The 13329-nt window shown below is 49.2% G+C and overlaps 1 protein-coding gene and 1 pseudogene across 2 annotated transcripts in view; both read right to left on the bottom strand.

The window, feature by feature from the left end:
- VAMP2 (vesicle-associated membrane protein 2 (synaptobrevin 2)) overlaps nt 1-8342 on the bottom strand; it is a 12460-nt gene extending 4118 nt beyond the window's left edge. The window contains exons 1-3 of the mRNA XM_010843201.1: nt 8271-8342; nt 2988-3067; nt 2297-2367 (exon numbers count right to left, since the gene is read on the bottom strand). Coding sequence (XP_010841503.1) covers nt 2297-2367; nt 2988-3067; nt 8271-8342 — 223 coding nt within the window. The remainder of the gene's footprint in view (nt 1-2296; nt 2368-2987; nt 3068-8270) is intronic.
- A 3193-nt stretch (nt 8343-11535) lies between these two features.
- On the bottom strand, nt 11536-12476 carry LOC104990747 (annotated as a pseudogene). The gene has a single exon (XR_825550.1). The product of XR_825550.1 is annotated as a dnaJ homolog subfamily C member 8 pseudogene (transcript).
- Between the last annotated feature and the right edge of the window lie 853 nt (nt 12477-13329).

Raw genomic sequence — 13329 nt, 5'->3', positions numbered from 1 at the left:
TCCTCCTGCCCCCACCGCCTGGCCCTTAAGGCGCCCTTCAGCCCCAAACACATCCTCCTCCTCGGTGAAAGCCCTCAACCTGTCCGCACCCCACGCAGCCCCAGGTCCCAGCCTGCCCCCACGTCCCAGTGCGGGTTGAGCAGCCTTGAGCATTTGGAAGGGGCAGGGGGGTTGGAAATCAGAAGGGGCAAGTGCAGGTCGGAGGCAATGTGAATAGCTGGGATCCTGGGAGTGGTGGGAATTGATCCTCAACCCTCTGCCTTGCGAGTGGATATCCAAAAGAAGGTCTGGGAACCGTGATAGCAACCCCCTCCTCGCAACTGAGGTTCATACCAGGGTTCCTTGGCAGGCGAGGCCTGACTGAGGTGGGGCAAGCTTGGGAACCCGGGAGGAGGGCACGAGGCTGCCCGGTGGGGCCGCTTCATGTGGTGGCCGCAGACTGGCGGAAACCTAGCTCTGACCCAGAGTTGAGTAGCTATCCTGGCAGCCGGAAGAGGGCTCAACCTCTGATCCCAGGCACCGGGCTAAAAGACAAGACTTAGGCATTTTATTTTGTTTTTTCGGCTTTTCTTTAGCGGGAAGGAGAGTAAGTGGGCAAGGGCGGCACCGGCGGTACCCAGGGACTTGGTACTACTTTACCTAAGGATTAGGCTCATGGGTGTGACATAACAGCTCCTGTCCTACCTCTAGACCCAAAATGTATTAGGTGTGTCTAGTCTATACCTATATTTGTTAAATGGCTAGAAGTAAGACATGGTAGGAAATTATCCACAGCCCTTTCCACACCTGGTCTCTGTTTAGGTCCTCTAAACCGGCCCAGCATCTCCCACCTACCCACCGTGCTCTTTCCAGCAGGAGTGGCCCCTCAGGAAGGAGACGACGGGTGTAAATGAGCTGCCTGTCCAGTGGGTTGTGACAAGACAAGCCTCAAGAGTGAAGAATGAGGCCCAGTGGCCCTGTTAGAGAAACCGTGGCGAAGGAATGAGGAGATGCGGAACAGCCGGGTTTATTCCGCACTGGTGCAGGCACAGCGGAGTCGGAGTCGCCTCCAGAGGCTGAGCACCTGGGCTTTGTTCTGGGTATCTTTTATATGGCGCGGGCTTATGGGTTCTAGTGACTTTCCCGCCTAAGCAGTTTGGCTGACACAACAAGCAAGCCCATTCACAGAAGCAGAGGTGGTGAGCAGCAATAAGCAGGCCAGTTTACCAAAGCAGAAGCGGTGAGCAGTGAGCATAGCAATAAATTTAAGCAACTATTTTAGTTTATTTTTTTTCTCTTCATTCCTCCCTCTTGATACTCAGGGTGCATCTGCAGCCTCAGAGAATATCATCATCTGCTCACTGCTGGTATCCTCTTATATGTAGTAATTGAGTGGTTATCTTTCTTTCAACACCTGTCTCTATGAAACTTTTTACAGTGCTGACTAGGAGGGGCATGAGACAAGGAATAAGCACGCATCCAGCGAGCATGACCATGACTACCCCGATAATTGTCTTAATTCCTCCTAGCCAAGAGAACCATCCTCTGAAGAGGCCGTTTATGTCCCATCCCTTCCAGTTCTGAACTGGGACATGGGCAGTCTTTCTGATATTTTTAGCTATGTCTGTTAAGGCCTTTCCGTTTAACTATCTCTTTAACTCCTTCCTTCCTAGCCTGGTTCTGTTTCCTGCCCCCATCTGACATCCCAGAATGAGTCTGTCAAGTCCAGCAGGCCATCTGTCTTGGGATCCATAGCACGTTTGGCCTTTCACACTGCAGGCTTTAATTATTCCCTTCCAGTAATGTTTCCCTTCCCTAGTGCATGGAGAGGCTGAACTATAACATGTGGCTGGTTAGTACGTATAGTAAGTGAATTATTGGACCTGTTTCTCCTCATGGTAGATTCCATACATTCACAACCATCATCCTAACTCTCAGATGAGGAGGGGATTTTACAAATTAACAGAACTATAAGGCAAAAATACGCTGTTTTCATATTTAAGCTGATCACAGTAGGAGGAGACTCCAAAAAATAAGAGCTATGAAGAGGTAGGCAAAGCAGAAGGAAAGTTTCTGAATGATAATCCACTCAAGGGGAGACACAGAGTAGAGTCCTATTTCAAATAAGTAGGAGGAATCCCAGTCCAATTAATAACCAGTACATCTGTTGTTCGCCAGTCCTGCCAGTTCCTCAAGCTTCAGCCATAACTTTGACTGACCAGTTTCCAGTGTGGCCAGAACAGGGCTTTGGGGTCATTGTTTCCTTCTTCGCAAGGTCAGGTGCAGGGGTTCCTCTGGATTGAGGGCTGCTTCCCACTTCCCTCGGCTATCGGTTGGGCCTGCAGGTTTGATTCTGGAGTGATGGATCCAAACATATATTCCTTCCACCTTGAGAGCAATAGGGGTGCTTAAGATTACAGAATAGGGCCCTTTCCACATGTGTTTTAAAGGCTCTTTTCTCCAGTCCTTTACCCATACTTGGTCCCCTGGTTGGTGGAGATGTACTGTTATGCGTAAGGATATGTGTAAAATTCTATATTACCTACTTACATATTTGAAAGATGGTGTGTCCTAACCCTTGCAGCTGCTTATGTAGTCCCTCAGTTCTCTGGCATCTCCCCTTAAGCTAACTAGCAGGGACCATAGTCCATACAGGATTTCAAGTGGTGAGAGTCCTAGCCCTGCCTGGGTTGAGCATCTCACCCTCAAGAGGGCCAAGGCTAACATGTCTACCCAAGGTAAGCTCATCTGACATAGTTTAGCTAGGGCTTGTTTGAGGGTTCAGTTAATGCGCTCTACTTTCCCTGAACTCGGGATGGTAAACAGTCTGCAATTTCCACTGGGTCTTCAAAGCCCTTGCCACCTGTTGTACTGTCTTGACTACAAATGTCGGTTCATTGTCCAACCCTATGGTCAGAGACATTCCATATCTGGGGACAATGTCTCTCAGGAGTGCCTTGGTTACTTCTCTTCCTTTTTCAACTCAGTTAGGAAAGGCCTCTACTCACCTCGAAAAGGTGCAGATAAAAACTAAAAGGTATCTGAGTCCTTGACTCAGAGTGATTTCAGTGAAGTCCACTTCCAAATCCTCAAATGGGGATAGTCCACAATGTTAGGTCCCTGCTGGCCTACTAGGCCTCTGGTGAGCTTTGTATTGTAAACAGGTTGCACATCGCTGGGAGACAGAAGAGCAGAGTGTGGGGAGGCGAGTGATGAGATAGTACCCGCCTAGCAAGGTCTCACTAAGAGTCAGACACGACTGAGCGACTTCACTTTCACTTTTCACTTTCATGCATTGGAGAAGGAAATGGCAACCCACTCCAGTGTTCTTGCCTGGAGAATCCCAGGGACGGGGAAGCCTAGTGGGCTGCCATCTGTGGGGTCGCACAGAGTCGGACACAACTGAACCGACTTAGCAGCAGCAGCAAGGTCTCTAAGGCAGTCTTGCCCATATGGGTCAGTTCATGTTGTTGGTGGACCAGCTTGTAGGGTAGCTGCCCTGGAATATAGACTTGGTGGTCTTGTGTGATCTACCATCCCGTCTTGGCCTTGGTTCCCACTTCCGTTTTTATCCATTTCTCCTCTTTGGGAGAGTACCTGGGGGCAACTGATATTTCCTGGGCTAACAGGACTTTTGGTTTGTCTGGCGGCTGCCCTGAGGCAGCCTGCTTGGTGACTGCATTGGCGTGGCATTCCCTTTAGCCACTGGGTCCCCCCTCTTCTGGTGACCTTTGCAGTGGATAACTGCTTCTTCCTTCAATCCCCATATTACCTCCAGGAGCTTCAAGATTTCAGCTTGGTTCTTGATCCCCTTTCCTTCTGCAGTAAGGAGTCCTCTTTCCTTTTATAAGGCTCCGTGAAAATGTAGAGTAGCGAAAGCATACCGTGAGTCTGTGTAGATGTTGACTCACCAGTCTTGGCTGAGTTTCCACGCCCTGATTAATGCCCACAACTCCACTCTCTGCTCTGACCATTCTTGAGGAAGCGCCTCTACCTCTACCACTTCAGAGTCAGACGCCACGGCATACCTGGCCATCCTTTTCCCAGTCTCCATGAAGCTGCTACCATCAGTATATAGGACCAGGTCTGGGTTTTGGAGTGGTTTATCAGTCACGTCTGGTCTGCTAGAATATACTTCATCTAGTATTTCTAAGCAGCTGTGGTCCAAGGGCCCTGCTTCGTCTGGTAGGAAGGTAGCTGGGTTTAGAATTTGTACAACTTCCAGTTTTACTGGCGAACTTTCACATAGTAATCCTTGATACTGAGTCATCTGTGCATGTGTGAGCCAATGATGGCCTCTGTAATCTGACAGGGTTACAACTGAGTGTGGGACCTTAACATTGAAGTGTTGCCCCAGTCAGCTTCCCTCACCAGTAAGGTGTTGGCCGGTAGTGCTCAGAGGCAGGGTGGCCATCCGGCCGTGAATAAGTCAATTTGTTTAGACAAGTAGGCCACTGGCCTTTACCAAGATCCAAATTCTTAGGTTAGGACTCTCAAGGCCATTCTGCTCTTTTCATGAACAAAGATGTTGAACTCTCTGGTTGCATCAGGAAGTCCTACGGCTGGGGCCTCGGAAAGTTTGGCCTTAACTGTTTGAAACGCTGCCTCCTGGCTTGGTCCCACTTAAGGGGCGCCTTTTCTTCTCCTTTTAGAGCCTCATATAGGGGTCTGGCCAGGTCTGAAAATCCAGGGATCCATATCCTTCAGAACCTTGAGGCTCCCAGGAACTCACAGACCTTCTGCCGAGTGGTAGGGTTAGGGATGGGGCAAACTGCTTGCTTCCTTTCAGTTCTCCGCATCCGCTGGCCCTGCATGATGCTGCTGCTGCTGCTAAGTCACTTCAGTCGTGTCCGACTCTGTGCGACCCCAGAGACGGCAGCCCACCAGGCTTCCCTGTCCCTGGGATTCTCCAGGCAAGAACACTGGAGTGGGTTGCCATTTCCTTCTCCAATGCATGAAGGTGAAAAGTGAAAGTGAAGTTGCTCAGTCGTGTCCGACTCTAGCGACCCCATGGACTGCAGCCTACCCGGCTCCTCCGTACGTGGGATTTTCTAGGCAAAAGTACTGGAGTGGGATGCCATTGCCTTCTCCGTGCATGATGCTAAAACCTAGATATTTGACTTGTCTTTTACAGATTTATGCCTTTTTCTTTGATACCTGGTACCCAGCTTCCATTAACAGGGAGAGGAGGGCCTTTGTTCCTTCTAGGCATTGAGCCTGTGTTGTGCTGGCCAGCAGAAGGTCATTGACATATTGCAGCAGGGCACAGCTTAAATCTTGTCCAGGAAATTTAGCCAAGTCAGCAGCCAAGTCTCCGCTGAAGAGAGTAGGGGAGTTCTTGAAGCCCTGAGGAAGCCTTATCCAAGTGAGCTGTTCCTTGTTTCCTGTATGTGCATTTTCCCATTCAAAGGCAAATAGTGGTTGGCTGACAGGTGCGACACAGAGGTGGAAGAAGGCATCTTTTAAGTCCAAGCAGGAAAACCATTTGGTTGTGGAGGGGATCAGTCCTAGTAGGGTGTACCGATTAGGCACTGACAGGTGCAGAGTAATTGTTGACTCTTTTACAGCCCTTAGGTCCTTAACCAGATGGTAGTCGTGTGTCCCCAGCTTTCTTACAGGCAGCAATGGGGTGTTCCAGAGTGGCTGGCATTTTATCAGGAGTCTGTGTTGGAGTAGTCTGTCTAAATGAGCCTGGGTTCCCAGTTGGGCCTCTCAGGGAGTCAAATACTGTCACAGTTTTCCAGGCTGAGCTCCCAGTTTGAGATCAATCAGGATGGGGGTGTGATGTTTGCTAGGCCTGAGGGATTCTCCTTGGCCCAAACTAGTGGGTATCCAGTCTCTAATTCAGGAGGAATGGTCCTCTCTTCTGGAGGGGAGGAATACAGGCACCATTCTTCTCTCCATACTGCAAGAGTCATAATCAAAGATGAGGGCGGTCCTGTTTATTTTAGCTGGGCTGACCCTTTGGCAGAGAAGGAAGTTTGGGCCCCCATCTTGGCAAGCAGGTCTCTTCCCATCAAGGGGACAGGGCAGTCAGATAGGTAGAGGAATCCCAAAACTACTTCATGGCCCCCTAATTGGCATGGTCAAGGACCACAGAAGGGCCTGTGGGTCTGAGCGCCTGTGGCCCCGATGATAGTGGTTTCCTTTCCCAAGAAGGGGGCTACTTGTTGAGTGACCACCGAATGTTCAGCACGGGCATCCACCATAAAGTCCACTGGATGGCCCCCTACTTGAATTCTGACCATAGGCTCTCGGGGGCCCAGTTGGAGAGAGCCTGGTCCTCTCTAGTCGGATTCTGCTCCAGCTAGCCTGATCAGATTAGCACTGGGTGGCTCGGGTTGATATTGGCTCGGCAGGCCTGCTGCTTTGGTTTTCTTCTCGGGGTGGCTGGGGCACTCATTCTTCCAATGTCCCTTCTCCTTGCAATAGGCACACTGATCGTGGCTGAGGGAGTTCCTCTTTCTCAGGTCTGGGCCTTTTGACTTATGAGGTGGCCCCGCTGGGGTGCAGGCTTTGAAAGGGCAGCTGCCAAGAGTGCAGCTTTTTGCTTCATCCTCTTTTCTGCTTCTTGCCATGCTGTTTGGTCACGATCAACAAACTTTGTTAGCTATTTCTAGCAGTTCTGTGGCATTTTTTTCCTGTAAAAACCCTTCTAACTTCTGTAATTTCTTCCGGATGTCTGATTGGGCCTGTCCCACAAAGACCACATTTATCATCCGTTGGTTCTCAGGGGCTTCAGGATCAAAAGGGGTGAAGGCCTCACATAACCTCTCGTAGAAGTCAGCCGGGCTTTCATCTGGTTTTTTGCAGCACCTCAGTGATCTTGGCCATGTTGGTAGGTTTCTTAGCCCTGGCTTTTACTCCCTATAGGAGGGCCTGTCGATACCTGTCCAGCCGGTTTTCTCCCTCCCTTGGTGTTGGGGTCTCAATGGGGCTCTTCTTCTGGGAAGGCCTCCCATACCAGTTCTCCACCTCTAATTGACCCCCTGGAGCCATTCCCGAGCCTCTGTCACGACTCGTTGGTGCTCCTCGGTGTTGAACAGGGTGAGGAGAAGCTGCCGACACTCCACCCAGGTGGGGCGATGAGTCTGGAAAATGACTCTAGGAAATGGATCAGCACCTGAGGTTTTTCAGAGTATGAGGAGGGTATGATGCTTCCAGTTGAGAAGATCAGTCGTGGAAAATGGTTGGTGGTAGAAGACAGTTCTCCTCTCTTGTAGAGTCCCATCAGGGGCAATACGCTGCAGTCTCTGGGTCTCTTTTAGAGGCATTTGAAGTGTTAGGGCAGCTGCCCCTTGAGCTGACCGGAGATGCCTGCTCACTGGCCCTGGGGTGGCTGGTCGTTGGGGCTTCAGGAGCATCAGGAGGAGGAGGTCAAACGGAAGAAGGTGGACTGTCTGCTAAATGCAGATCAGCCGCTCCAGGCAGGGGAGCTGTAGGGACGTAAGGTGGGGGCATTGGAGGCATGTCTTCAGCCTCGCCCTGGAGGATAGGCAGTTCCTTTTTCTGGCGTGAAGCCTTTTTTTCCGATTGAACCACAAGAACCTTACATTGCCCCTGACTTGTCATACAGAACCGAACCCAGGGAGGCCTTAGCTGGGCGATTTCTAATCATTGGTCAATATATGGAAATTGGTCTGAATGGCCAGGGTCTTAGGTCACAACTCTATATTGCTCGGACAGTGGGCACATCTAAAGTCCCCTGTGGGAACCATCCGACACCAAAGGAGGGCCACTCTAGGGTACAAAGAGTGCGCAGCTTTCCAGGGGTTAGTTTCACACCATATTCTCCAGAGAATCCTTTGTTAACATTTTTAATCATGCATTTTAAAACAGTAGGTTTTGAGGTCGAACTGCCCATTAAGTGAGAGTTCCCACCCTGTGGTGGTGCCCCACAATGAACAAAGGGAAACACTCACTTTTGTCTGCCTGGCCACCCCCCTCGTGGAGATTTAGGCTCCTCTTAGCATTGACAGGTCAGTATAAGCCCCTGACTTGGACCAGCCTCACAGGGAGAGTTTAGATCCCCCAGAGACTGGTGCTGCCCTAAGCTGTATGAGGTCACTGCGGAATTACAGGTTGGAACTCACTCAGCCTCTGTAGTCAAAGACGGTGGTGCACATGCTCTCGTTCAACACAAGCACACATCCACTGCACACCAGGATTAACAGACCACCCGAGGGAATAAATCCTATTCTGAGTGACCCTCTGGTCACTGGGAGGTGATCAGGCTCCTCTTCTGCCATATGGAGGGTCCTGACTCGGGCAGATGTCCCCAGGGCACTCACCCATCTGACATCCTGTTCTGGAACCAGCTTCTGCTCTCCTGCTAAGTCTGTGCGGGAAGCGGCGTGGGCCATGGCCGACGCAGCCAGTGTGAGGGTCAGTTTAGTTTAGTCACTCAATCGTGTCTGACTCTTTGCAACCCCATGGACTGCAGCACACCAGGCTTCCCTGTCCATCAGCAACTCCTGGAGCTTGCTCAAACTCATGTCCATCAAGTCGGTGATGCCATCCAGCCATATTATCTTCTGTTGTTCCCTTCTCCTCCTGCCTTTAATCTTTCCCAGCATTAGAGTCTTTTCCAGTGAGTCAGTTCTTCGAATCAGGTGGCCAAAGTATTGGAGCTTCAGCTTCAGCATCATTCCTTCCAATGAATATTCAGGACTGATTTCCTTTAGGATTGACTGGTTTGATCTTCTTGCTGTCCAAAGGACTCTCAAGAGTCTTCTCTAACACTACAGTTCAAAAGCATCAATTATTTGGTGCTCAGCTGTCTTTATGGTCCAACTCTCACATTCATACGTGACTATTGGAAAAACCAGTAGTTTTGACTAGATGGACCTTTGTTGGCAAAGTAATGTCTCTGCTTTTTAATATGCTCTCTAGGTTGGTCATAGTTTTTCTTCCAAGGAGCAAGTGTCTTTTAATTTCATGGCTGCAGTCACCATCTGCAGTGTGAGGGTCAGTCTCTGACAGCAGGTTGGCACCTGTCTATCTGTCACAGGGCCAGTGATTCCTCTGGTTCCCTGACAAGGGTGGCACAAGGGACCAGCTCAGTTGTAGTTTCCCGGCCAATGCACCGCGGTGACGGAAAAAGACAAGCAACACTTGGAGATGGAGAGCAGCAGGGTTTATTCAGCACCTGTGCGGGCTCAGAGGTGTGGCCTCCAGAGTGCGGGCTTCCCGGTCCTAGTGACTTTCCCACCTAAGCAGTTTGGCTAACACATAGGCCGGTTCACAGAAGCAGAGGTGGTGAGCAGCCATAAGCAGGCCAGTTTACAGAAGCAGAAGTGGTGAGCAGTAAGCATAGCAGTAAACTTAAGCAACTATTTTAGTTTTTTTTTTTCCTCTTCAGCCCAAAGGGGTGTCACTGCATTCCTGGAAGGGGGCAAAGGGGGCTGATGGCCATAGTCTCTGAGACAAACAGGAGCTTGCTTCTCCCCTCCCCAACCCAGGCTTCCCAGGGCCTGGGGTATGACAACCTCCCCAGAGCTGCACCCCACCCCCTCCCAGCAGAAGCTTGGGACTGGCTGTGTCACCAGAGGTGTCATTTCCCAGCTGTCTGGGGGAGGTGAGTGAACCCCAGGAGTGTGTGTTGGGTGTGAGGACTCAGCAGATCTAAGATAAGATGTTCTCAGCTCCCTCCCTGTCCCTGGTACAGCCACTTCCCTGGTCCTCAGACACTGACACGGAATGTCTGGGTGGCTCAGCCTCTGTGAAAAGGAAGAAAAGAGCAACTCCCCTGATGATCTCAGATGATGCTGTGGGAGGATAGCTCATGGTTTTTGGCTCTGCAACTACTCTACTTTTTAGTCAGAGAACAAAGATACTAAATTTCAGGCTTTTAGGTTCTGAAGCCACCGCTTCTGGGTCTCAGGTGAGGTTGAAAGGAGGTATAAACAGGCAGAACTCCCCACCCCCACCCAGCCTCAGCACCCTACCCTAGCAGGGGAGCAACTAGTGGAGGATTAGACAAGATGTTAGACACAGGTTTAGGGGTCATTCTCATTCCCGGACAGCCAAGTCCAGGGGATATGGAAGGGACAGAACTCAAATACACTGGGGGAGCCAAGGCCATTGAGTGTGGCTTGGAAAACTGGCACATTGCTCTTACTGTTGGATTCTGGGGACAGCAGCAGCAGGATAGAAATGAGAGCGCATATGATCCACGGAGGCGGGGACCCAGGATGATTTATCAGGAGGAGAGGACTCTCATTGAGCAGCCCTCCCCACTCACCCCATCTATGCTATGGTGCTAAGGTACTCCCCAAATTTAGATCAGTGGTGGAAGCAGGAGAAGAGGCGGGGTGGGGAGACTAAGTTCACCTGAAAATGACTAAGAGAATGTTTTCTGCAAGCAGTGTATCTGCAAGACCCAGATACACTGAACCAAAAGAAAAATCAATATATTCGTATTAACTGAGATCTTAGCTTCTACATTCACCAGATCAATCTCCAGGCCCCACTCCCAGGGCTCATTCAAAAGATGTGGGAGGAGGCCCAGGGTCACTTCTAACAAGCACTTCCAATGGTTCTGATGTAGGCGACGCGAAGGAGACCTTTAATAAAGGTTTTCTTTTATGGCTTTTTCCTTTTCTAACAACTGACTTTGAAGTTGGGGTTGAAGGAGGCTGGGTCATTGTCCCACTGACTCATGAACTTGCTCCATCCACATGAGTCAAACCTGACCAAACTAGTAATTCATTTCAGACACCGTGTGTCCCTCAACACAGTGTGTACAGAAAAGGCCTTCTAATCTGGAGTAGGAGCAGCAGGCCTGAGGGAGCACTGCCTGGAGTGCGGACAAGGGCTTAGCACCACCGCTCTCACTATCAGCTCCTCAAACCTTGTGACCTCTGACTTTGCCCTCCAATCTGGAAGACTCGGGGCTGCCTGCCAATCCCTGGGTTCCTGGAGGGGAGGGAAACTGCCAAGTACCTACTGCCTGTGAGGAACTTCACGTAGATTACCCCCCCACCCAGTGTCTTTTTTTTTTTTTTTGGTTAGGGTATAAAAATTTATTACACATATAGAATATTACCACTAACAAATGCAGACAGGCAAGGACACCACGGGACGGGATGGAGCACGGCTAGCTCTTTGGAAAGTGAACAGGTTGGGTGGCTTGGAGCTTCATGCCACGCAGGTTGGCCAGTCAGATGGGAAAGCACATGCCGGACTCCAGGGACGTCGGGGCGCCCAGTGACCACTCTGGGTGTCGGCGGGCTTCCCATCTGATCTGGGGCTTCGAAGGACGCCACACCCAGAAGCAAGGAACTGAAGCGAGGGGGCTTCCTAAGGTGGCCCAGGCTTGTCTCTGGAGTCACGGCAACGCCAGTGTCAGCAGTGTGTTTAACTGGATGATTTCCACAGACTACACACGACGCTTCTAACCATCACACTTCAGTGACGTACAAAACATTAAGTTACAGGCTGTGGGAAGAGAAGGCAGCACCTTCCGGTCCCAGTTGGTCTGAGGGGTGAGGGTCGGGGGAGGTTTCTTTTTAAACCGAGCCCCTCATTTCAATGTACAAAATAATTACTTTGATCGGTATTAAATTGTACTGAAAACAAAATGGACTAAAAAGCAAATACTACTCTATGTTGGGGTGAAAATGGCAGGAAAGAATGAGTCCTTCAAAGCAGGAGGGAGACAGCTGGGGAAGGTTCTGTGGCCGTGACCCTTGGCGGTCACTCATGCTGCTCCATTTTTACTTTTGGTGGTCTCAGAAAGGTCCAGTTTTTCTTCTCTTTCTTTCCTTTCGTATTGGCTTGGAATTTCGCCAGCTGTCCATGCAACCATCTCGACTTTCCTCAAAATTTTTCTGCCACTCCCTTTCTCGTTTGGCTTTTTCTTGAGCTTCAATCTCTTCCTCCCGTTGTCGCTTCCTTTCATGCATCTCTTTGGCTTCTCTCTCTTTCCTTTTAATTTCCAGCTCAGCAAAGAGTTTCATTGTCTGTTTGTATACTGCTTGTTTGAACAGCTCAGGGTCATCCTCCTCCACATTTGTAGGCTTTCCTTCCTTCTTTAATTGCTTTTTTCGCTCTTTCACGGTGTGTTCCACGTATTCTTTTCCTGCCTGAATTACATCCAGGGCCCTCTTCTTTTGTTCCTGATCCAGTAGCAACTTATAAGCTTTGTCCACAGCTTCAAAAGCCTTTTGTGCTCTGTCAGCATCATCTTGATTTTTGTCAGGATGCACCAGTATGGATAACTGCCGAAACCTCTTTTTTATTTCTTCATCTGTCACTTCAGGATCTATCTGAAGAACCTCAAACGGGTTCAAATTGAAGTAGGAGGAACCAGGACGAGTCAATCTTTCAATCTGATTTTTGGATGTTAGAACTGAATCTCTCTTCTCTATTTGTCTCACCTCCCTGTAGAAGGTCATAAATGCTTCCTCTGTGCTGCCTCCTCCACCCGAAGCCCCACTCTCTCCTGGAGCCGCCATTTCCCCGGTCCAGCAACCACCGCCCCCAGTGTCTTAATTACACAAATAATGTGACTCCATTCTCCTCAAAAAAATATTAGAACACTAGACATAAAGCTGAGGTCCTCTTGAATATCCCCCACTTTGTCTTTTTATTTTACTTTCTGGCAGTGTTCATGTATTCCTCCTTTTGGGAAAATAAGTTTTCTTGTTTTATATTTTTTTCTACTATTCTATATCCTTAAATATAGATGTTGATTATCTTTTTAAAAAATTTCCAAAATGCAAGATCCTCTCGCATCTCTTTGTATCTATCTTTTAAAAATTCAGCATTATATTGTAAACTAAGAAATTGGTAACATTCAAAATTTAAAAGGTACAAAAGAATGTATAGCAAACCTTTGTCCTGAGCCATGCAAGACCCCTACTCCATATAGCTGCTATCTCCAGTCTTATAAATCCTCTAAAATGGTCAGTGCAGAGACAAACATAGACAGAGACATAGATACTTATTTCCTCTTGAAAAATACAAATGGTATCAGACTATATGCATTGAGTTTCCCTGCAGTTTTCCAATTATAGACATTTTTTTTTCCCTCTTGTGCTCCCTAGTATCTCTGTTTTTTCCAGACTTCTTGGTAGGCTTTCTTAATACATGGGGGAAATATATGGGAGGAATCTCTCTTTTATTTTGGAGGCTTTTTTTAAATGTCTGCTGGTCCTTGGTTCTCTTGTTAATATTTAATAGGGAGCCACCAAGAAGCAGAGTGGAAGATCTGTGTGTGTGTGTGTGTGTGTGTGTGTGTGTGTGCACGTGCAGGGGAAGGGCACTCATTGACTGGGCTTTGCTGTACCACAGTGGAAGCCTTTTCATGCAGACTCCCAAATGTTGACAAGTGACAGACTTTCTCTG

Source organism: Bison bison, unplaced genomic scaffold, assembly GCF_000754665.1.
Source record: "Bison bison bison isolate TAMUID 2011002044 unplaced genomic scaffold, Bison_UMD1.0 scf7180017864180, whole genome shotgun sequence".
Classification (NCBI taxonomy): Eukaryota; Metazoa; Chordata; class Mammalia; order Artiodactyla; family Bovidae; genus Bison; species Bison bison.
The sequence above is the reverse complement of the archived record's forward strand: the minus strand, read 5'-3'. Positions and strand labels throughout refer to the sequence as shown.